At 40.7% G+C, this 25,369-nt stretch overlaps 1 protein-coding gene across 6 annotated transcripts in view; it reads left to right on the forward strand.

The window, feature by feature from the left end:
• DOCK5 (dedicator of cytokinesis 5) overlaps positions 1 to 25,369 on the forward strand; it is a 261,149-nt gene that overhangs the window by 133,363 nt on the left and 102,417 nt on the right. For 4 of the 6 annotated variants that reach the window (XR_014060920.1, XM_081516237.1, XM_081516228.1 and 1 more), the window contains 6 exons: positions 1,350 to 1,479; positions 6,888 to 6,960; positions 11,136 to 11,278; positions 13,546 to 13,671; positions 19,157 to 19,281; positions 20,892 to 20,990. Coding sequence is in view for 5 of the 6 variants with exons in the window: in XM_081516237.1 (XP_081372363.1) it covers positions 1,350 to 1,479; positions 6,888 to 6,960; positions 11,136 to 11,278; positions 13,546 to 13,671; positions 19,157 to 19,281; positions 20,892 to 20,990 (696 nt within the window). In the remaining variant the exon portion in view is untranslated. Of the gene's footprint in view, positions 1 to 1,349; positions 1,480 to 6,887; positions 6,961 to 7,213; positions 7,447 to 11,135; positions 11,279 to 13,545; positions 13,672 to 19,156; positions 19,282 to 20,891; positions 20,991 to 25,369 lie in introns of those variants that run through there. The other 2 variants (XM_081516254.1, XM_081516265.1) reach the window with 2 other exon arrangements.

The following is a 25,369-nucleotide window of genomic DNA, read 5'->3' on the forward strand; positions in this document are numbered from 1 at the left end:
AAAACGTGACTGATTCCTTGGTCCTTAAACATTCTACAGAAAGTTCATTTGTGAATGATTTCATATTATTAAATAATATCAGTGTGCCCCAGTAAATGTAACCAGACACTTGTATTGTTGTGTGTTAATCTCTCAGTCATGTCCAGCTCTTTTCGACTCCATGGACTGCAGCCCACCAGGCTCCTCTGTACATAGAATTCTCCAGGCAAGAATGCTGGAGTAGATAGCCATTCCTTTCTCCAGGGCATCTTCCTGACCCAGGGATCAAACCCAGGTCTCCTGCACTGCAGGCAGATTCACTTTCTGAGGCACTTGAAGTCTTTCTGTTAAGAGAAGTCTCACAAAATCTAGAGTAGAAACTCAAGGTTGATATTGTCATTGGTATATATTCCTAGCTTGGAGCCCTGAGTTAACTTGATTATAGAGGGTAGATGTGAACTGATTGTTTAAAAAGTTCTTTCTTGATTCAGTAAGGAGGCCTTGGGAAGCTGTTTCATGGAAAGAATTTGAGATGCAGTTAAATCATTTCTGATGTTAAGGTGAATGAGTTATGTGAGCTTTGTGGGTTTACTCACCCATCCTAGGAGTACAAAAAAGCTTAGAGCATGAGCCACAAAAAGACAGAGACATTTCTTCCACACATTTCTCATTAATCAACACACTCTGAGAAGCTCTCAGTGGAACCTCTCAGAAAACAGAGGAATAATTACAGAAAGCAGAGCATGTAAATTTCTGTGTTATAGTTGCCTCACAGGATTATTTGGAAGGTAAAATGAAATATCACCAGTCTGTGTGGATACAAAATAAATGTCAGTGTCTCATAAGTTTTAATTTCATTTGGCACTGGAAGGCGCCTGGTGCTCAGATATGCCTTGGCAGGATATAAAGTAGATGTGACAAAGGACCCTGAATAAGTTGGAGACTTGAGGATGAATATGATCTGATTTATAAATTTGAAGTAGGAGCTGGGGAATTTTTTTTTTTAATTCTTTTTTTTTTTAATACAGTCATTTTCCTATGACACCATGAGAGTTCTTGGCTGGATGCAGATGAGGGGAGGAGAGGAGTCATTCTGATATTTGAGCATTAAGAAGTATGCTCTGGGGACTTCCCTGGTGGTCCAGTGGCTAAGACTCTGGGCTTCTAATGCAAGGAACCCGGGTTCGATCCTTGGTCAGGGAACTAGATCCCACATGGCGCAACTAAGAACAGTTACAGCCAATAAATAAATAAATAAATTTTTTGAAAGTATGCTCTGAACAGTATTTTATTGTAGAGTGAGCAGGAAAAACTAGAGGTGAGAGGGTGATGCAACGTGACCTCCTTTTTCTGTGCTCTCTGCTCTGTAGGACCTCAGCAGCACAGACCTCATCCGGCCCCGCATCAGCCTCGTGTGCCAGATTGTCCGGGTCGGCCATATGGAGCTAAAGGAGGGCAAGAAGCACACCTGTGGCCTCCGGAGACCCTTTGGAGTAGCAGGTACAGAAAGACCCCGAGGTGGATGTAAAATGGTGTGGCTACTGGGGAGACAGTATGATAGGGGCCTAAAAAAAATTAAACGTAGAACTTAGGATCCAGCAATCCTACTTCCCTACACTCAAACCAAGTAAAATCAGGGTCTATATTTCTTTTAACTTTTAAAAAAATCTTTGATTGGAGTACAGTTGATTTCCATGTTGTGTTAGTTTTAGGTGTATGGCAAAGTGTTCAGTTATACATGTACAGAATGTTCAGTTATACATATATTCATTCTTTTTCAGATTCATTTCTCATAGGTTATCAGAATATTGAGTAGAGTTCCCTGGGCTATACAATAAATCAATCTTGGTTATCTTTTTCTTTGGAATTTTTTATTTTGTCATGGGGTATAGCCAATTGACAATGTTGGGATAGTTTCAGGTGAACAGCGTAGGGGGACTCATCCATATCTATGCATGTATCCATTCTCCCCCAACCCCCCCTTGCATCCAGGCTGTCACATGACCTTGCAGAGTTCCATGCACTGTATACAGTAGTTCCTTGTTGGTTATCCATTTTAAAGATAGCAGTGTGTGCATGCCCATCCTTAATACTCTTGTTTACAGCAGCTCATTGGTCACAATAGCCAAATGGTAGGAGTAACCCAGGTGTCTGTTGATGGATGAATGGATAAACAAAAGGGTCTGTCCCTACAATGGAGCAGCCTGAAGCAGTTTGAAAATCCTGTCACATGCTTCAACATGAAGAAGCTTTGAGGATGCTTCATTAAGTGAATTAAGCCAGTCACAAAAAGATGAATGCTATATGATGACTCACTTTTATGAGGAATCTAGAATGATCACATTTACAGAGACAGACAGTGGAATGGTAGTTCCTAGAGACCTAGAGATGCAGGTGGAGAAGGCAATGGCACCCCACTCCAGTACTCTTGCCTGGACAATCCCATGGACAGAGGAGCCTGGTGGGCTGCCGTCTGTGGGGCTGCACAGAGTCGGATACGACTGAAGTGACTTAGCAGCAGCAGCAGAGACGCAGGTGGCAGGGTGAGGGGACACAATGAGGAGGTATTTTTTAAGCAGGTACAGAGTTTCCATTTGGGAAGAGGAAAACATCTGGAGGTGGATACTGGTGATGGCTGCATGACAGTGGGAATGTTTTAATTTTAAAGACTTTTTTTTTGATGTGGACCTTTTTAAAAATCTTTATTGATTTTGTTACAATATTGCTTCTGCTGCTCATGTTCCAATTCTTTGGCCACAAGACGTGTGGCATCATAACTCCCTGTCTAGAAATCGAGCCCCCACCCCCTGCATTAGAAGATGAAGTCTTTTTTTCTTCTCTTCTATTAAAAATTTTTATTGGACCATAGTTGATTTACAGTGTTGTATTGGTTTCAGGTGTATAGCAGAGTGAAGCAGTTACACATATACATATATCCACTCTTTTTTAGATTCTTTTCCCACATAGGTCAAGGTATTGAGTAGAGTTGCCTGTGCTGTACAGTAGAAGACAAAGTCTTAAGCACTGGGCTGTCAGAGAAGTCCCAGTGTGAAAGTTTTCAGTGCCACTGAGCTGTACATTTTTAAATGGCTGAAATGGTAAATTTCATGTTATGTATGTTTGCGTGCATGCTAAGGTGCTTTAGTTGTGTCTGACTCTTTGCAATCCCATGGACTGTGTAACCTGCCAGGTCCATGGGATACTCCAGGCAAGAATACTGGAGTATTTCCTCTTCCAGCGGATCTTCCCGACCAAGGGATTGAATCCGAGTCTCTTAGGTCTCCTGCATTTGCAGGTGGGTTCTTTACTGCGAGTGCCACCTGGGAGGCCCCATGTTATGTATTTATTTTTCCACAATAAAAATAATTTAAAAGAAAGAAAAGTGGGAGGAAGGAAGGAGAAGACCCAGAGACAGTGCAAGATGAATTTGGTTGTAAGTGTTAGCCTCAGACATACCGCATTCACTGCCTGGAACTGGCAGTTGTTAGCTTTTGATGGTGCTCATGTAGATACCCCATGTTTGTTTCTCCCTCCCTGCCCAGTTCTGTGTCTTGTACACAGCAAGCCTCTGGGTAAAGCCTCTGTTTGTCTATTGGAATCTCCCTTGCCTGCAGCCATGTATTGATCTTATCTGAATAAAATTCTCCTTGGAAAGCTGTTTGCCTGTCTAGGATATTTACTCATCAAAGGCAGCATTGCTTTCAGAGGGTCATTGGCTTCAATCAGACTCCATAACCTTCCAGGAGGCCCTCCATTTTCCTTTGTAGTTTGTTAAATGGAGGATATATATTTTTGGTCTTACTCTGACATCTTGGTCACTAAGTAGTTCTGAAAGCCATCAATCCTGCCCCTGGAACGAGGACCCGAAAACTCCACATTGTCAAGGTCGACCTGCGGGTCACGTGGCTGGTGACGTGGCCTCTGTACACCAGGAGGCTGTGTGCGTCTTGGGTTCCTTGAACCACTCTGCACCCCTCTTCCTCCCAAAGTTGGCCAGGTTGTGTCTAGAGGGGACAGCTCTATTTGTGATAGTGAATTAAAATGAAATTCCAGGAAAGGCAAGCAACCCTGGCCCAGGACTATTTAGCCACCTACACAGCAATCTATTCCTTCATAGAAGTTGAAGGCGTTTTCAAGGCCATTGTCCTTCAAACTGGGCTAAGGAGATTGGAACATCAAGCTTGAAGCTTTTATTTGCTCCTGTGTTTCTGTGTGTGTGTGTATGTATGTATGTTCAGGGCATGGAGATTAGTTTAAGGCTTGATGCCAAACGTCAGCAGAGGTTAGCAGTAACTAGATGATGTCCACAAATGCACTGCCTATTTGGGGGTTTAAATTCAAATTTTGCAGTATTTGTCTGTGTGTGTGTATGCACTCACACACAATGTTTGCAGGGGTCTTTTAGGAGCTGACAGCAAGTCGATGTCATGCCTGCTTTTTACAGCTTCCTTATACTAACATTAATTCCCAAGCCTAATACATTACTTGTTTAGGTTACTTTGAGCAAGCGTTTCCTCCTGTTTCCTTAATTTTTCTTATGATGATTGTCTCATAGCTTGGTATTTCTTTTAATCTCCAAACAGGTTACCTAGGGTGTGGATTATTAGTGTATGTTTTATGACTAGTTTGTAATTTATTAACCAAGGCTTGATGGCCTCTTGCCTCGGGGCCTTGTCTACCCTCAGCTGCCTGTGGAGTCAACGCCCCACTTCTTGGTTCTCTAGGGAGCAGGTGGAGTTCGGTTGAATGGTTTGCCCTGTGATCACTGTTGGGTTCATACCCTGATTTTAACCACTTAACACTTATGACCTAGGGAAAATTACCTACGTTTCCCTGTGGGTCAGTTTCTTCATCTCTTTTTTTTAAAAATTTATTATTATTTATTTATTTGGCTGCATTGGGTCTTAGTTGTGGCACACAGTATCTTCGTTGCATCATGCAGGACCTTTTATTGTGGCTTAGTTGCTCTGCAACATGTGGAATCTTTGTTCCCCAACCAGGGATCAAACCCACATCCCCAGCATTGCAAGGAGGATTCTTAACCACTGGATCACCAGAGAAACCTCTCTTTTTTAAAAAAATTTATTTTTAATTGGAGAATAAGTGCTTTACAATGTTGTGTTGGTTTCTACTGTACAACAATGCCAGTCAGCTATAAGTATACATATATCCCCTCCCTCTTGAGCCTCCCTTCTCATCTCTTAAAGTAGGGCTGATACTAATATTTGTATAAAAAAGATAATATACACAGTGGGGTTAGCACAGTGCTTCCTTAATAGCTCTTCTCATATGTGAAAGAGCAAATCAATATGTGGTCTTCTAATCTGTGCTGCTAATGACCTGCTGCCCTTCGTTTATGTGGAAGGTGAGAAAATGTCACATCAGAGGGACAGTGGGCCACTTCAAATCTTGAGTTCCTCTCCCAGGTCTTTTATTCTGTTGACACTCCTGCCAAAAAACAAAAATGTATTCTCTGTGTCTTAGAATGCGGGCTTACTAAAAATTGTCAGTGTCATGTGACTCAAGAATTAAGCAAATTGGTCTAGTAGAATTTTTGTCATATTTATTTTTATTTATCTTTTAAAATTGGAAGATAATTGCTGTACAATGTTGTGCCAGTTTCTGCTGTACAACAACATGAATTAGCTATGTGTAAACATATATCACCTCCCTCCCACTCCCCATCACACCCCTCTAGGTCATCAGAGAGCACCAAGCTGAGCTCCCTGTGCTATATGGCAGGTTTCCCCTAGCTGTCTGTTTTATACATGATACTGTGTATATGTCAGTGCTACTCTCTCAATTCATCCCCCTCTCTCCTTTCTCCTGCTGTGTCCTCAAGTCTGTTCTCTATGTCTGTGTCTCTATTCCTGCAAATAGGTTCAACAGTACCACCTTTCTAGGTTCCATATATATGCATTAATGTAAGATAACTTGTTTTTCTCTTTATGACTTGCTTCACTCTGTATGACAGACTCTAAGTCCATCCACATCACTTGCAAATGACCCAATTTCATTCCTTTTTATGGCTGAATAATATTCCATTGTAAATATGTACCACATCTTTATTCATCTGTCAGTGGACATTTAGGCTGCCTGCATGTCCTGGATGTTAGAGTTTTTAAAGAGAGTAGTCTGCAGGGTTGGTCTGAGAACACCCAGACCCCCGCCGATTGGAGTACAGTTGATTTCCATGTTGTGTTAGTTTTAGGTGTATGGCAAAGTGTTCAGTTATACATGTACAGAATGTTCAGTTATACATATATTCTTTTTCAGATTCATTTCTCATAGGTTATCAGAATATTGAGTAGAGTTCCCTGGGCTATACAATAAATCAATCTTGGTTATCTTTTTCTTTGGAATTTTTTATTTTGTCATGGGGTATAGCCAATTGACAATGTTGGGATAGTTTCAGGTGAACAGCGTAGGGGGACTCATCCATACCTATGCATGTATCCATTCTGATGGATTGCTGATGAATTGCTCTTCTACCAGCCTAGGGACACTGGGAGTCATCATTGACAAAAAAAAGACACATCTCTGCCTGCTCTCTCTTCCTCCAGGATTCTATGTTTGCTGATACTGTAATTTTCCAGAGTTTCTCACTGAGGCCTGAAGTAATTAGCTTCTTTTTTTTCAATTTTATGTTTTTTTTTTTTAACACCAAAAACATTTTGTATTGGGCTGTAGCCAATTAACAATTTGTGATAGTTTCAGGTGAACAGTGGAGGAGGCACTAAGCAAATACTGGAGTGGGTTGCATGCTCTGCTCCAGAGGATCTTCCCAACCTAGGGATCAAACCCGCATCTATTATGTCTCCTGTATTGGCAGGCAGGTTCTTTACCACTAGCCCCACCTGGGAGGTCCAGCAATTAGCTTCTTTAATTAAGTTTTATCTTTTTCCTAGTGATGGATATTACTGATATTGTACATGGCAAGGTGGATGATGAAGAAAAGCAGCATTTTATTCCCTTTCAACAGTAAGTACTTTGGCACTTACTCAGGTTAGTTGAGACCTGGGTTAGGCCTTTAGGAGGTGCATTAACACAGAACCAAGTGCTCGGAACCTTTTGCCCAGTTAGAGAAGGAGAACTCTTAAATGGGAAGATTGAGAGAGGAGACTCTTCTCTATAGAAGAATCTCTATAATCTTCTCTATAGAGAAGACTATATTCAAAATCCTCATATTAGACTCCAATTTAAGAGGGTAACCTAACTTCTTCTGATTCTACAGAAATGACTGAAGCAATACAAGGGACAAATCGACCAGGTTATGGTACCGTATAAATGCCAGAGTCTACCTGTACTTTGTCGTGTGGAACAGTTATATCACAGAGGACCAGGAATTAAGTAGGACAGCACAGGGCTTCTCAGGCTGTAACCTGCTCGTGAATCACCTGCGATCTTGTTGGGATGAATGCAGAACGCCGTCTGCTGGGTCGGAGTCTCCATCTAATAGGCTTCTAGGTGATGCTGCTGTTGCAGGTCTGGGGAACACACTTGGTGAGAGCGAAGGGTGGACTAATCCTTGGGTTCCTGTGAGTGGAGGAAAGCCTGCCCGGGAGTGCCTGGAAGGATTCCTCCCGACCTGCACTCCAGCCCCCTGCTGAGCCTCAGGAGCTGGAGCCCTGTGTGGGCCACTGGGGGACGCTGGAGAGCTGTTCTCCATGTCTGTAACTGAGTGAGCGTGCGTGTGAACATCATGACTGACCCCAGCAGGCATGTGCCACTTAACCTCGCACAGGCGGTGGAGAGCATTGCTGGATCTAACTCCTAACGAGACAGTCATGTCAGTGAGAAAAGATGATTGTCTCGGCCAGTGTAGAGCCACTACCACAGGTAGGTGTGATAAACTGAGAATTCCAGAAACTAGACCCAAGGGTATTTGAGTTGATGTGATTTTATTAATAATAAGTAATGGTTTGGCCAAAAAGTTCGTTCAGGATTTTCCATAAAATATTATGGAAAAATCCCCTAACAAACTTTTTTGACCAACCCCAATAATATGGTTATATTATATCCCCTAACAAACTTTTTTGACCAACCCCAATAATACGGTTATATTATTTTTAAAAATTATTTTTAAATGATATTAATTTAAAAATCAGTGGAGAAAGATAAGCCATGCAAAAGCTATTGTTCAAGATTTAGCCAACCATTTCAGAAACATAAGTTAAATCCTCATCTCCCAACTTAAACCATCGTAAATTCCAGGTGATAACACATAAAAGGGTAAAAGCCAACAATCTTAAAGTACTATAGGAAAATAAAAGATTTATACGATGTGATGTGTGGGAAGTCTTTCTGAGTCAAATACCAGAGATTTGACTAAAAAAGAGAAATTGATTTAACCACACAAAAATTTTGAACAACTTATACATAGAAAAAATTTAATAAAATCTTGGCAGTTTGTTTGAAAAAGGATAAGTGTTCCTAAAATAAAATTAATAGAAGTTTATAAGGATGTAAGAAGGTAACATACACATGTAAGAAATGACCTATAAATTCATTGAGAATCAATGAAAGACAAACAATAAGGTTTAGTTTGGGGGCTGATCAAGTTTTAAAAATATATATGGTATCCAATGTTTGGTGGTTATGAAGAAGCACTACTTATAGAAGTGCATGTATAACACGAGCTGAGAGCGGATAGGAGTAACTGACCAGCAGAAAAGAATATATAGAACCACGCAAAACTCTGTGGGGCAAAGGAACTAGGGGGAAAGAAGTACTTCTTATAAGAATATAAATTGTTAGAATGCATTAAAAGCCTTAAAATTTAGACATTTTAATGAATATACTGCATAAAAGTGATCATTTCTGTTAGTGTAACTTGAAGTGATTTGTTCCTTTTTGTTTAACTGTTTTCTATTTTTTCTATAATAAATAGGTATTATATGTCACTTTATTTCAAATATAAATATAAGTTTAATACATATATTAAAATATAGTATTATATTAATAAATTAAATGATTTAATATATCAAATGTATTACTGCTGCTGCTGCTGAGTCGCTTCAGTCGTGTCCGACTCTGTGCGACCCCATAGACGACAGCCTACCAGGCTCCCCTGTCCCTGGGATTCTCCAGGCAAGAACACTGGAGTGGGTTGCCATTTCCTTCTCCAATACATAAAAGTGAAAGTGAAGTCATTCAGTCGTTTCCGACTCTTAGCGACCCCCTGGACTGCAGCCCACCAGGCCCCTCCGTTCATGGGATTTCCCAGGCAAGAATACTGGAGTGGGTTGCCATTTCCTTCTCCAAGGCATCTTCTAAACCAGTGACTGAACCTGGGTCTCCTGCATTGTAGGCAGATTCTTGAACATTATATGAAATACTGTATGGTAACATGATACAACGGCTTCTCCAGTGGCTTAGTGGTAAAGAATCCACCTGCCAATGCAGGAGATACAGGTTCAATCCCTGGGTTGGGAAGATACCCTGGAGAAGGAAGTGGTAACCCACTCCTGTATTCTTGCCTGGGAAATCCCATGGACAGAGGAGCCTGGCAGACTACAGTCCATGAGGCTGCAAAGAGTCAGACACAACTTAGCAACTAAACAACAAAAATATATGATATAATGTTATGTGTGTATATATAAGTAATCGAGGCAGCATTCATGGACATGAAATTTAATCTGCTCCATACACATAATATAAATAACTGTAGAACAGGAGCAGTGTTATGGATATGAATTGTCTCGAATGCATTTCTCTATTTGTCTCACTTTATGAGGTGGGTTTCTGGTTTGGTTATGTGCCTCCTGCTTACTTTCAGAACCAACTCTTTCTAGCAGTTGCGCTGAAACACTGAGTCCTCAGATTGTCTCCACTGCAGAGTAATACAAGCTTTGAGTCTCCGAGGAGTCCAGCCCTAATTTGATTACCACTCACTTTGCAGCCAGCAGCCACTTTAAAGCCTTCAGGATGCAAATCACGGCCTCTGGCATTGAACTCCCAAGATTTATGGCAGAGCTTTTGTAACTTAACCTCAAAGGCTTTACAGCGATTGTATTGGGAGAGTTTTATACGCATATCCTGCTAGACTGAGAGGGTGTCATTTGAAAACAACGCATTCTGCAGAAATCCCACTTTTTAGGAACATACTGCAGTGTGGTGGTGGTGGTGGTTTAGTCCCTAAGTCCGCCTTCAGCTCTTGCAACCCCATGGACTGTAGCCTGCCAGACTCCTCCATCCATGGGATTTCCCAGGCAAGAATACTGGAGTGGGTTGCCATTTCCTTCTCCAGAGGAGATCTTGCCATCCCAGGGATTGAACCCCGTTCTCCAGCATTGCAGGTGGTTTCTTTACCGACTGAGCCACCATGCCCCTACACTGCAGTATGCTTCCTGTGTATTGTCAGCATACAGCTCTGAACCCTGCAGAGCCAGCTGGCCTGTGTGTTGTGGGCAAGAGACCAAAACCACAGCAGAGAAGCCTGGCGACCATTGTCCTCCACAGGCTGATAGGGAGTTCCCGATAGTGCTTGTGCTTTCCATAGAATGGGGGCTGTGCTTCCCTCTTGATCACCCTGTAAGAGTCTCAGCCTGATTTGATTGTTAAAGTGAGGCTTGTATGCTGGTGCCTGTGCCATTGCAACCCTATATATAGTTCATCATCACATGGGATTCTACAAACACCATCCACAATCCACTGCATATGCACCACTCTTGTACACTGAGTGTTGGCAGTAGGTGGGAGCTTTCAAGGGATGTGTTTCAGGTCTATTTCCTTACAGATGAAGAAACTGAAGCCTGAAGGGGAGACTCCAGCAGAGCTTACTGTCAAGTAGAACCTGAACTGGGGGCTGGGTCTCTTGTCCCTGCTTCCACCCTTCTTCTACAGTTCCATTCCCGCAGCCTCTCCCACCTTGGAAAGCACATCAAGCACTGCCTCTGGTTTCAGTCTTATCATTTGACCATCAGTTTTGTTTGTTCTTGAGTTGCTTTTTTCGCCTTTTTCCCCCCAAGTCATTTTGAGATGAATTTGCTAAGATAGGCACCCAGTGGGAAAATAAAGATGGAAAGTATCCTGTACTTAGGTTGCTTTACTGTTTATATTTTCAAATGATAGACCCATCAGACCCAGCAGTATCTGAGGCTCTGCTGCAGAGACTTCCTCTTTTTGTCTTAACTGGTTATTTCTCATTTTCCCAGAATTGCCATGGAAACGTATATCCGACAGAGGCAGCTAATCATGTCGCCCCTGATAACATCCCACGTGATCGGGGAGAATGAACCACTCACATCAGTCTTGAATAAAGTGATAGCAACCAAAGAAGTGAATCACAAAGGACAAGGTACCCTGTGTACCAAGCGGGGAGGGGGTTCTGGTGGGGCTTGGGAGTGGTGGCACTCAGAGCTGAGGCCTTGGACTCTGGCCCTTTCATTATCTTTCTCTGATATAAAACAGACTCTGCTGGGGACTGCCCACCTCAACTTCCGACTGACACTGACGACAGTTCAGACTTGAGAGCATTGTCTTGCAGCTGTATTTTGTAAATTCTGTAGAACGGAATTCTCATCTGATGAGTCTCCTCACTTTTGTCTGCTCTATGATCCCAGTGCTCTAAATTAAGGCACAAAGAAAAAGAGTTTTGAAGATAATTATGTTCCACTCTCTGTATAGGTTTATCCCATTACATTTCCAAAAACTGAGAAGAAAGAGACCAAAGTCATGTAAATGAATATGATTTCATATAAAATAATGGACTTTCCAGCAAATCTTTTTTTCGTACCTCTATATGTCATTTTGTTGACTTTTAACTCCGAGGAGTTTTGCTGATTGAACTTTTAATTCAGGTAACAAGGGAAAATAGTTAAAATTTAGATACCAAGGTGGTGATGATTGGGGGTCAGTTTTTGAAGATTGAGTTACTTTTTTTTTTTAAACCACCTTGTAATAGTCTTCTGAAGTGGAAGCAATTAGGAAACGTTATTTTTGGCATATTTAGTTTGCCAAGTATTGACAGTTAGCCTGAGTGAGAAATAGATGTGAGGAAACACAGATTCTAAAAATGAATAACCAGATATATTGCTGTTGTTTTAGTACTCCTAACCTAAGGATGTAATTTGTTAGAGTGGAAAATTCTTAAACTAAATAGATTGTTGTGTATATATAATTTTTTTTAATCAAAACTGTAAGAAAATATTCCTTCTCTTCCTTCCTAACAAAATACTTTTCAAATGTTTTCATGCTCTTCATAATATTTTTGTGGCTGTGTAATATTCCACTGCTTGGATTATTTTTTTTTCTTCCCAAGCATGGAATCTCCTAGGTAAATACTTAAGTACTTTATAGTTTGTCACCATTATAAATTTAAATAACTCTGGTATGACTATATTTATGTATGAAGATATATAAGATATATACTATAAAAGATATATACTGTCTTTTTCATATTTAGGACTGTCTCCCCAAGAAAATTCCCGGAAGTAGGATTTCTGGATCAGATGATGGAAATAAGCTTATGACTGGAGACGCACATATTACCAGAATGCTTTCCATAGATGGGCACTAATTACTATCTGCCTGCTTGGCAAACTGATGTTTAAAATTCTTTACCTGTTTCAGGGGTGAAAAGTTGACTTCTATAACTCTGTTGCATTAAAAAAAAAAATGACAGTGAATTATCTGGCACTCATATGTGTTTATAATTTTCTGAAGTTTTCATTTTCAGTTTTTATAAGCTCTTTGTATACTGAAGGTAGTAGTCCATCTACTTAGGATGCATACTTTTTAGTTTCTGGTTAGCCAAATATTTATAAACTTCTTGTACTTCCTGGTAAATTGTGTACTCATGTTTTGTTTATTTGTGATCTGGATATTTTTCATCTAGTGAGTATAAACTCATAATTTCTTATAAGTATTTCACCATGCCTTTTATAGTTGTATGTAGTATATGGTATATGAAGTATACCTTTTGTTTTTTTATGAATATCAAAATATCAGCTTGTATAGATAATTATTTTGCTTTTGTGATTTCTTCATTTGTTTCTTTACTTAGAAAAATGGTTCAGAAAGCTCTACACTTATTTTTTTAGTTTCTGGTCTGTTTTTCTATCATCTTTTACATTAGGAATTTATTTTAATGAAAATGTGTGGTGAGAGGTTAGATTGATTCTGCTCTGAGTAGAATAGAATATTCCAGTACATTTATGGAATTGATCTATTGTTTCATGATTTGTTATGTCTCTTTTGCTGTATGCTTAATAGGTGTATATAATAGTACTTGATTTCATTGTTTTCATTGATTTATATATCTTTACTACTAATATCACTCATTATTATAACTTCACAGTATTTTGGTATCTGATAGGGACCATCTTCCCCCCACCCCCCCAGAGCAAACATCTGTTTACCTCTCTGTCAAATTCTCAAAGAAATCCTGCTATGCTTTTGTTGGGAGTGTCATTAAAATTCTAAGTTACTGGGAGAGAATTGATGTCTTTACAGTAATGAATCTGTGTATTAATACCAGGCATATATTTTTCTTAACATTTGAGTGTGCATTTATGATATAGATCATAACAAAGAGCTAAAAATTTGTCATTTTTTTCTTTAAAGGACTTTGGGTGTCCTTGAAGCTATTGCCGGGAGACCTCACGCAAGTTCAGAAAAATTTTTCACACTTGGTTGATCGATCCACAGCTATTGCACGGAAGATGGGCTTTCCTGAGATAATCCTTCCAGGTGAACGCTTTGCTTGATTCACCTGTTATGCATCCTCTAGGACTTTCTTCCATGTAGCCATCACTTTAAAAAATTTTTTTATTGGAGTGTAGTTGCTTTACAATGTTGTGCTAATTTCCACTGTATAGCAAAGTGAATCAGCTATACCTATACATATATCCCCTCTTTTTTGGATTTCCTTCCCATTTAGATCACCACAGAGCAATGAGTAGAGATTCCTGTGCTACACGTAGGTTCTCATTAGTCATCTGTTACACATACTATGAATAGTGTTTGCCTAGAGAATTCCATGAACAGAGGAATATAGTGGGCTTACAGTTCATGGGGTCGCAAAGAGCGACTTAACACACACACGCACAAATAGTGTATGTACGTCAGTGCCCATCTCTCAGTTCATCCCAACCCCTTCCACCTCTGGGTGTCCATACATTTGTTCTCTATGTCTGTGTATCTATTTCTGCTTTATAAATAGGATTATATATAACAGTTTTTTCCAGTTCCACATATTTGTATGAATATGATTTTTGTTTTTCTGATTTATTTCACTCTATATGACAGTCTCTAGGTCCATCCATGTCTCAACAAATGACCCAATTTTTTTCCTTTTTATGGCTGAGTAATATTCCATTTTATATACATACCACATCTTCTTTATCCATTCCTCTGTTGACGGACATTTAGGTTGTTTCCATGTCTTGGCTATTGTAAATAGTGCTGCAGTGACCACTGGAGTGCTCTAATGGGACCCTTGAGGCAACACGGATCAAATTTCATCATTTGCAAGTTGCAGTTTCTTAGAAAACTACCCAGTATGCAAGCCCAAGAGAACACTTTTGAAAGTAACTCAAAATTTTGTCTTTGCTTTCTCTTCCTTTGTGTTCTGCACAAGTCCTTCTGAAATACTTCGTAGACCACCCATTAAGTAGCACTGAATAGCACAGGTTCTCTGCCCCGAGAATAACTTGCTTCATCTGCACGTGCCTCTTCTCATGATGACATCACCAACACTGTGGGCTCCTTGACAAGAAACTCCAGCAAGATGCCCACTCAGCTCAGACTCAGCTGGACCTTCTGCTCCATTAGCTTTAGCTCCAGCTGTGTTCTCGGCTTTCCCCTTACTTGTGGTGATAGGAATGTAAACATTTTGCAGTTTCCTACTGTAGTTTCATCTTTTTTGCCACCACGTGATGGTGATCTGCATATGTATTCTAGGGAATTCACTGATTTGACCCATTTACTTCCTTGATCATTGTAGTGATAAAAGAACATCATCCCCTTGAGGAACTTTATGTATGTGTATTATATAAAATATATATTATAAACATTAAAACACAAATACGTTGTATATTCATTAGAAAAAAATCTATGAATAAACAATCTTTGGCATGTTAGAAAAATTCTTAAAAACCAAACTGTTGTCTATCGCATAAAAATTCAGGCTTTTTAAATTTTTATTTGTTTATATAATTTAGCTGCCCTGCAAAGCATGTGGGATCTTAGTTCCTTGACTGAGGATTGAAACTGTGCCCCCTGCAATAGACGCACAGATTCTTAACCACTGGATCACAAAGGAAGTCCCTAGGTTCTTTTAAACTAATTGAAGCTCTTGTTCCTCCTTGGTGAAAGTAACGAGCAGTAATAATTTGATGCACTTCCCTGGTGGCTCAGTGGAAAGAATCCGCCTGCCAGTGCAGGAGATGCGGTTCAGTCCCTGGGTAGGGAAGATCCCCTGGAGGAGGAAATGTCAACCCTCTCCAGTATTCTTGCCTAGGAAATCCCACAACAGAGGAGCCTGGTGGGCTACAGTCCATTGGATCACTTAGTTGAACAAGACTGAGACTGAGCACTCATACACAAAATAATTTGATGTCCTCACGCATTTGTGTACATAGTAAGTATTAAAAGAATATTTGTGGAATGAACAAATGAAAGAGTTATAAAATGGAGATCATCTTGTTCTTTGCTCACGAATAGTAGTTTTCATCTGCTTCATCCTTTACAGAGCTGTTTCACCCTAATACATTTTCATCAACATTTTTGGAAAATGTTTGTCTTCTTGGTTTTTATAAAAATAAGTATTGGTATTCTTCCTGTAACTGATGGCCATTTTATTGCTTCAGCAAGACCGAAACCTGAAAAAATGAAATAGACAAGTTTTTCCTTTGAACAAAGTGAATTTACCTTTGAAATCTGGCTGGAAAGAGTCCTTCTACTTAATAGTATTAGTTCATAAACTGCCAGGGCTATAATAGACTTTAAAAATCATCCAGAATGATGGTTCTCAAATGTAAGTCTTTGGGTCAGCCAATCAGGATTACTTGGGTAATATTAAAATACATATTCCCAGACTTTTCCAGACTCTGATTCAGTTTGTAAGACCCAGGTTCTCCAGGTTGTTGTTTAGTCACTGAGTCATGTCTGAGTCTTTGCCATCCCATGGATTGCAGCACACAAGGCTTCTCTGTCCTTCACTATCTCCTGGAGTTTGCTCAGACTCATGTCCATTGAGTCGGTGATGCCATCCTACCATCTCATCCTCTGTAGCCCCCTTCTCTGCCCTCAATCTTTCTCAGCATCAGGGTCTTTTCCAATGAGTTGTCTCTTTGCATCAGGTGGCCAAAGTATTGGAGCTTCAGCATCAGTCCTTCCAATGAATATTCAAGGTTGATTTCCTTTAGGATTGACCAGTTTGATCTCCTTGCTGTCCAAGGGACTCTCAAGAGTCTTCTCCAGCACCACAATTTGAAAGCATCAGTTCTTCAGCACTCAGCCTTCTTTATGGTCCACCTCTTATATTCATACATGACTACTGGAAACATCATACTTTTGACTGTATGGACCTTTATCGGGTTCTCCTGGGGATTCGGTAATTGGCCAGGTTTGAGAAACATAGATCTGGGCCAACATCCCTCACTGAGGTCCTTTTTGTCACCATTTGAACAGGCTCCAGATGATTCTTTAATTCTTCCCTCTCCTGCACTTTCCCTCGTAGCTAAATTCGTGGAAGCGATTATATGCTCTCTGTTTTCTCACCTGTCAGTCTCTCTCTGCCCAGAATGGCTGTCACTGCTCACTAAAGATGACAATGTCTCTAAGTCCAGTGGATATTCTTAGCCTGATGATCGTCTCTGGCCAGCACATGACACAGTTGCTCACTCCCTCTTTTGGAATGTTACCACACGTTGTTGGTGACACCACACTCTTCTCATTTTTTTCTTCCTCTGGCATCTCTCCCAGGATTCCTTTGCCAACTTATCATCTTCAACCTCACCTTTAAATGTTGGAGTTCCTCAGTATTTGGTCCTTATGCCTTGTCTTAGTTTGCTTGGGCTGCCATGACAAAGAACCGCAGGCTGCGTGGCTTAAACAATGGAAGTACATGGGACTTCTTGGAGGTCCAGTAGTAAAGACTCTGTGTTTCCAATGCAGTGGGTGAGGATTCGATTCCTGGTTAGGAAACTAAGATCCCATATGCCACATGGTGTAGTCAAACAATAAAATATAAAAAATGAAAGTATATTTTCTTATAGTTCTGGAGGCTGGAAGTCAAAAATGAAAGTATCTGTAGGGTTGTTTGTTTGGAATCCTCCTCTTGGTTTACCAGTTGCCGCCTCCTTATAGTATCCTCATACTGTCGCCCCTTGGTCTGTGTGTTATCTGTGTCCTACTCTTATAAAGGTATCAGTTATATTGGATTAGGGCTCACCATATGACCCCCTTTTACATTAGTCACCTCTTTAACATGTGAATTTGAGGGAGGGGGGACACAGTTCAGTCTTTCACAGGTCCCTTTCTTTCCTTCTGCCCTCTGTTCTCTCCCTAGGTGATCTCATCCACTCCTTTTTTTCATATTTATTTATTTAGCTGTGCTAGGTCTTAGTTGCAGCATGTGAACTCTTAGCTGTGGCATGCAGGATCTAGTTACCTGACCAGCGATTGAAGTGGACCGTCTGCGTTGGGAGCTCTGCACCACCAGGGAAGCCCTCATCCATTCACTTTGCTTCTGTGTGTTAGCTGCCTGTACATCCAAATCTCTAGTTCTAAGACCCTTCCTTTAATCAGAGGTGGGAAGAGGACCTTCTCTTCCCACCCTCAAGTGTATCATTCTTTCTCTTTGTTTATTTCTTAACTCAGAATCTGCACCTGGAACTTGTCATCCTAAGCATCTGGGCCTGACTCTTTTATTCTGTTTTATCTCAGAGAACAGCTCCTCATCCATCCACTTGCATAGACAAGAAACCTGGAAATCACCCTTGACACCTCCTTTCCTTCACCTCACACAGGATTGAGGGAGAAGATCCACCAGTTTTCCCTTTGAAAGCCTCTCAACTCCACCCCCTTCTTTATCCGGCTGCAGCTCCCTAAATTGTAGCTACTGTCATCAGTTCCCTGGACAACTGCCATGGCTTCCTAACCCTGTTTCTGTTCTTTCTACCTCATTCTCCACATGGTAGCATGAATGGTCTGTTATAAATGCCTTTCTGATATCGTCACACTCCTTCCTTTCTGAAAACATGTCAATGACTTCTGTTTATATTTAGGATGAAGATACAAATTCTTCTGTTGGCCTCAGGCCTCAGGCAGGCTTATGTCTGTCTCCATAACCTCATCTCATACCATTGTCCTTCACTTGAAAGCATCATGGATATGTCTGCTACCTCTGGGCTTTTGCACATGCTAAGTACTCTCCCTCCTATGCTCATTCCTCCAGTATCAGCCCAAAGGATAGATTCCCACAACCTCCATTGATCCTGACTTTATAATGATGCATATCATCAGATGATGGTCTGAGAATGCTTCTCTCACCCACCAGACTATAAGCTGCTTGAGAGCAAGGCTGGTAGGTGTATGGCTGACCGTTGTCTCCCAAACACCTAGCACAGTGCTTCATAACAGAGTCTGTTCTCAGTCTGTTTTTTAAAGGAGTAAATGAATATTATTTCATTTCACTGTACCATAATTTACTCAACCAACTGTTTCTGTGGTTGGAAACTGAAGATGTGTCAAAGTTTTCACATTAACAATACCACAATGAATATCCTTATGTATAAATCATTGCTCACATGTTTTTATTGTGGTATAGTTGATGTACTATATTCTATAAGTTTCACATATACAACAAATAGCACTAAACTGTACTTCAGAGTCACTGTGCTATGTGTGGAGAGGTAAAATGAGGTAAGCTATTGGGAACAGTACATATAAAAAGTGAAAGTGAAAATGAAGTCGCTCAGTTGTGTCCAACTCCTAGCGACCCCAGGGACCGCAGCCTACCAGGCTCCTCCATCTGTGGGATTGTCCAGGCAAGAGTACTGGAGTGGATTACCATTGCCTTCCCCTAATACATATAAAAACTCCTATGTAAATAATGTATTACAAAATCAGAGCATTTTATATTTTGCATATAATTTACATCTTATTACACTCTGAAATTTAAAAATGACTCCAGGTAGCACCACTCACAGGCTGGGTTGTTGTATTTCAGGAGATGTTCGGAATGACATTTATGTCACCCTGATCCATGGGGAGTTTGACAAGGGGAAAAAGAAGACACCAAAGAACGTGGAGGTGACCATGTCTGTACATGACGAGGAGGGCAGGCTCGTGGAGGTTAGTGATGTTCCCAGTAGTCCCACTGCCATCACACACTCCTTTACAGGACTTCAAGCCTGATGTTAATTGTTCTTCATTGTAGAGTGGATTTGGTGTTTCACAAGAAAAAAGTAGGAAGCCCATTAAATTTGTGATTAGCAGTTACCAATTTTATTAATAAATTCACATAGACTCTTAATTTTATTATTTCTCCTGTGCTGAGAAAGACCTCAAGCCACCAGGATTTCAGGTGTACATTTCTGATGTAGCGATCTTCTCTTTTTTTTTTATTGATTTATTTTTGACTGCACTGGGTCTTCATTGCACACAGGCTTTCTCTAGTTGCAGTGAGTGGGGGCTACCCTTTCTTGCAGTGTGCAGGCTTCTCATTGTGGTGGCTTCTCATTGCAGAGCACGGGCTCTTGGGGCACACGGACTCAATAGTTGCAGCTCCTGGGCCTAATAGTTGTGGTGCACGGGCTTAGTTTGCATCAAGGCATACGGGATCTTCCCAGATCAGGGATCAAACACATGTCTCCTACATTGGTAGGTGGGTTCTTTACTGCTGAGCCACCACGGAAACCCCTGATATAGAGGTTCTTAATCATTTTCAAGTAATTTAGACACTTTCAATCTGGAGGGTACAATTTGATTAATTTATTTATTTTTGGCTTTGCTGGGCTTTTCTCTAGTTTGTGATGTGTGGGAGCTACTCTCTAGTTGGGGTGCGCAGGCTTCTCATTGCAGTGACTTCTCGTGTTGCAGACTACAGGCTCTAGGGCATGCGGGCTTTAGTAGTTGTAGCACATGAGCTTAGTAGTTGCGGCTCGAAGACTCCAGAGCACAGCCCTAAGAGTTGCAGTGTCTGGGCTTAGTTGCTTTATGGCATGTGGGGTCCTCCCAGATCAGGGATCAAATCTGTGTCTCCTGCATTGGCAGGCAGATTCTTTACCAATGAGCCACTGGGGAAGCCCAAAACTCAGTTGTTTTAAATTAATTTCTTTTATTGACATATGGTTGCTTTGCAATGTTGTGTCCGTTTCAGGTATACAGCAAAGTATCTATCTATACAGCATTATCTATCTATCATCTATGTATATTCTTTTTTAGATTCTTTTCACATGTAGGTTTTTACAACATACTCCATATAGTTCCCTGTGCTGTACAGTAGGTCCTTGTTACCTATTTTATATAGAGTAGTGTGTCTCTTTTCATCTTAACTTCCTAATTATCCCATTCCTCAACCTTCCCCTTTGGAAACCAGGAGTTTGTTTTCTATGTCCGTGAGTCTGTTTGCATTTTGTAAATAAGTTCATGTGTGTCATACTTTAGATTCCACATATGAGTGATGTCATATTTGTCTTTCTGTGTCTGACTTACTTCACCACTTAGTATGACAGTCTCTAGGTTCATCCATATTGATGCAAATGGCATTGTTTCATTCCTTTTTATGGATGAGTAGTATTCCATTGTATATATGTACCACATCTTCTTAGAAAGTCATCTCACTCTTCTCCCCAGAGGTAACCAACTTATGGATGCCAATGTAAGACATGCGCTAGCCATGTGGAGTACCCTGAGTGTCTAAATAATATTATGACCTCCTAATTTTTTCTTTCCATCCAAAGAAAGCGATTCATCCTGGTGCTGGATATGAAGGCATTTCTGAGTACAAATCAGTGGTGTATTATCAAGTCAAGCAGCCCTGTTGGTATGAGACCGTCAAGGTGAGAATGTGCTATCAGGAACTTCTGTCATATATGAAACCTCTTTTAGATTCCTTTCTTCTTTTTTTAAATTAGGATATAGTTGCTTTACAATGTTGTGTTAGTTTCTGCTGCACAGTGAAGTGAATCAGCTATATGTATACATATACCCCCGCCCTTGGCCCTTCTTCCCACCCCACTTCCCCATCCCACCCCTCTAGGTCATCCCAGAGCATTGAGCTGAGCTCCTTGTGCCATGCAGCAGCTTCCCACTAGCTATCTGTTTTACACATGGTAGTGTATATATGTCAATCTCAATCTCCTGATTCATCCCACCCCCTTTGTCCACAAGTCTGTTCTCTATGTCTGTGTCTCTATTCCTGCCCCGAAGTAGGTTCATCTATATAATTTTTCTAGATTCCACATATATGCATTAATATACTATATTTGTTTTTCTCTTTATGACTTACTTCACTCTGTTTGACAGACTTTAAGTCCAAGCACATCTCCACAAATGACCCTTTTACCCACCAATGATTCCTCCTTTATCCTGAAGTTTTACATAGGTTGCCTGTGGTGTGCCATAAAAAATGAACTGATCATCGTAATTCTTCAGAAGAGCATTTCTCTTTCAGAAATCTTAAATAGCGTTCTGGTTCATAAACGTGTTGAAATTTGGAGAAAAACTTGTGGTTGTAATGATGTAAGAGGCTGCCAAGATGGTCCAACACCAAATGGAAATTTTCACACTTTCGTGAGCAGTTTCCTAACATTTCTCTCCTCCTTGGCCTCTAACCAAGTTTGCTGGGCCTCTTTTCAATTTAATTATGTGTTTTTCAGATTCCAAAGTGCTCTTGAGATCAGTCAGCGCATGTGAGCCTTGCAATAGCTCTGCAACTGAAATGGTCTGAGTTGCAGTAGCCCTTTTTCTTTCTTTTTTTGTTAATTGTTCACCACATTGAGCAGCATGGGGGATCTTAGTTCCCCCACCAGGGGTCCAACCTGCATTGGAAGGCAGAGTCTTAACTACTGGACCAAGTGAAGTCCCAACAGTAGCCCTTTTTCTAAAGAGGTAACCGACAGAGAAGTGAAGCAACCATGTTCCTCTAGGTGCTCTATGTCACAGTCTACACTAGAGCCCACTTCTTCTGAACCGCAGGCTCCCTTAGCTCTTTCTTTTTTATTATTTTATAATTGAAGTATAGTTTATTTACAATGCTGTGTTAATTTGGCTGTACAAAAAACCAATTCCATTATCCATATGTATTTCTAGTTTTTGTTTTTGTTTAGTTGCTAAGTCACATCCAACTCTTTGTTACCCCAAGGACTGTAGCGTGCCAGGCTTCTCTGTCCATGGAATTTCCTGGGCAAGAATACTGGAGTGAGTTGGCATTTCTGTCTCCAGGGGATCCTTCCAACCCAGAGATTGAACCACATCTCCTGCATTAGCAGGAGGATCCTTTACCACTGAGCCACCAGAGAAGCTCATCCATATATATATATATATATATATATGCATATATATGCGTGTATATATATATATACTTTTGAATATTCTTTTCCATTATGGTTGAGATCAGGATACTGAATATAGTTCCCTGTGCTGTACAATGGGACTTTGTTGCTTATCCACATTGACTCTTTCTGATTGTCAGAGGCTTAAAAACTCTCCACAGAAAACTAAAAAATAATTGCCCTTGTATCTTAATTCAGAAGTAACCATCCCCCACAATGGTTGGAGGCATAATAAATGCACAAAGATGGGCACAGTAAAGAACAGGAATGGTAGGGACATAACAGAAACAGAAGATGTTAAGAAGAGGTGGCAAGAACACACAGAAGAACGATACAAAAAAGATCTTCATGACCCAGATAACCACAATGGTGTGATCACTCACCTAGAGCCAGACATCCTGGAATATGAAGTCAAGTGGGCCTTAGGAAGCATCATTACGAACAAAGCTAGTGGAGGTGGTGAAATTCTAGTTGACCTATTTCAGATCCTAAAAGATGATGTTGTCAAAGTGCTATACTCAACATGCCAGCAAATTTGGAAAACTCAGCAGTGGCCACAGGACTGAAAAAGGTCAGTTTTCATTCCAATCCCCAAAAAAGGCAATGCCAATGAATGTTCAAACTACTGCACAATTGCACGCATCTCACATGCCAGCAAAGTAATGCTCAAAATTCTCCAAGCCAGGCTTCAACAGTACATGAACTGTGAAATTCCAGATGTTCAAGCTAGATTTAGAAAAGGCAGAGGAACCAGAGATCAAATTGCCAACATCTGTTGATCATCGAAAAAGCGAGAGAGTTCCAGAAAGACATCTACTTCTGCTTTATTGACTACTCCAAAGCCTTTGACTGTGTGGATCACAACAAACTGTGGAAAATTTTTAATGAGATGGAAAGACCAGACCACCTGATCTGCCTCTTGAGAAATCTGTATGCAGTTCAGGAAGCAACAGTTAGAACTGGACATGGAACAACAGACCGGTTCAAAATCGGGAAAGGAGTATGTCAAGGCTGTATATTGTCACCCTGCTTATTTAACTTATGTACAGAGTACATCATGAGAAATGCTGGACTGGATGAAGCACAAGCTGTAATCAAGATTGCTGGGAGAAATACCAATAACCTCAGATATGCAGATGACACCACCCTTATGGCAGAAAGCAAAGAAAAACTAAAGAGCCTCTTGATGAATGTGAAAGATGAGAGTAGAAAAGTTGGCTTAAAACTCAACATTCAGAAAACTAAGATCATGGCATCTGGTCCCATTGCTTCATGGCAAATAGATGGGAAACAGTGGAAACAGTGGCAGACTTTCTTGGGGGGCTCCAAAATCACTGCAGATGGTGACTGCAGCCATGAAATTAAAAGATACTTGCTCCCTGGAAGAAAAGTTATGACCAACCAAGACAGCATATTAAAAAGCAGAGACATTACTTTGCCAACAAAGGTCTGTCTAGTCAAAGCTATGGTTTTTCCCGTAGTCATGTATGGATGTGAGAGTTGGACTATAAAGAAAGCTTAGCGCTGAAGAATTGATGCTTTTGAACTGTGGTGTTGGAGATGACTCGAGAGTCCCTTGGACAGCAAGGAGATCCAACCAGTCCATCCTAAAGGAGATCAGTGCTGAATATTCATTGGAAGGACTGATGCTGAAGCTGAAACTCCAGTACTTTGGCCACCTGATGAGAAGAACTGACTCATTGGAAAAGACCCTGATGCTGGGAATGATTGAAGGTGGGAGAAGAAGGGGACGACAGAGGATGGTATTGTTGGGTGGCATCACCAACTCCATGGACATGAGCTTGAGTAAACTCTGGGAGTTGGTGATGGACAGGGAAGCCTGGCATGCTGCAGTCCATGGGGTCATGAAGAGTTGGACCCGACTGAGCAACTGAACTGAACCATCCTCCAAAATTTTACATACTTCATATGTCTTGAATAATGCTGTTCAAACAAACTTATATTTTGGCTTTTCATACTCTCTCGAGGCACGAAAAGGTCTTCTGAAGTGTATTTTTAGATACTTGCATAATAAAATCAAATGTGCAATGACATATCACCTCACACTGGTCAGAATAGCCATCATCAAAAAGTCTATAAACAATAAATGCTGGAGAGGATGTGGAGAATAGGGAACGCTCTTGCACTGTTGGTGAGAGTGTAAATTGGTACAGCCACTATGGAAGACGGTATGGAGATTCCGTAAAAAACTAGGAATAAAACCACCATATGACCCAGCAATCCCACTCCTAGGCATATACCCTGAGGAAACCAAAATTGAGAAAGACACATGTATCCTTTGTTCATTGCAGCACTGTTTACAATAGCTAGAATATGGAAGCAACGTAGATGTCCATCGACAGATGAATGGATAAAGAAGTTGTGGTACATATATACAATGGAATAATACTCAGGCATAAAAAGGAACGCATTTGAGTCAGTTCTGATGAGGTGGATGAACCTAGAACCTATTACACAGAGTGAAGTGAGTCAGAGAAAGATAAATATCGTATTCTAGCACATATATACGGAATCTAGAAGAATGGTACTGAAGAACTTACAGGGCAGCAGTGGAGAAACAGACATAGAAAATAGACTTATGGACATGGGGAGAGGGGAGGACAGAGTGAGCTGTATGGAAAGAGTAACATGGAAACTTATATTACCATATGTAAAATAAATAGCCAATGGGAATTTGCAGTATGCCTCAGGAAGCTCAAACAAGGGCTCTGTATCAACCTAGAGGGGTGGGATGGGGAGGGAACTGGGAGGGAGATTCAAAAGGGAGGGGATATATGTATACCTATGGCTGATTCATGTTGAGGTTTGATAGATACTTGCATAATAGTCCATTATATAACCACACCATAATTAAACTCGTGCCA

Source organism: Giraffa tippelskirchi, chromosome 1, assembly GCF_054371585.1.
Source record: "Giraffa tippelskirchi isolate mGirTip1 chromosome 1, T2T-mGirTip1v1.2.pri, whole genome shotgun sequence".
Classification (NCBI taxonomy): Eukaryota; Metazoa; Chordata; class Mammalia; order Artiodactyla; family Giraffidae; genus Giraffa; species Giraffa tippelskirchi.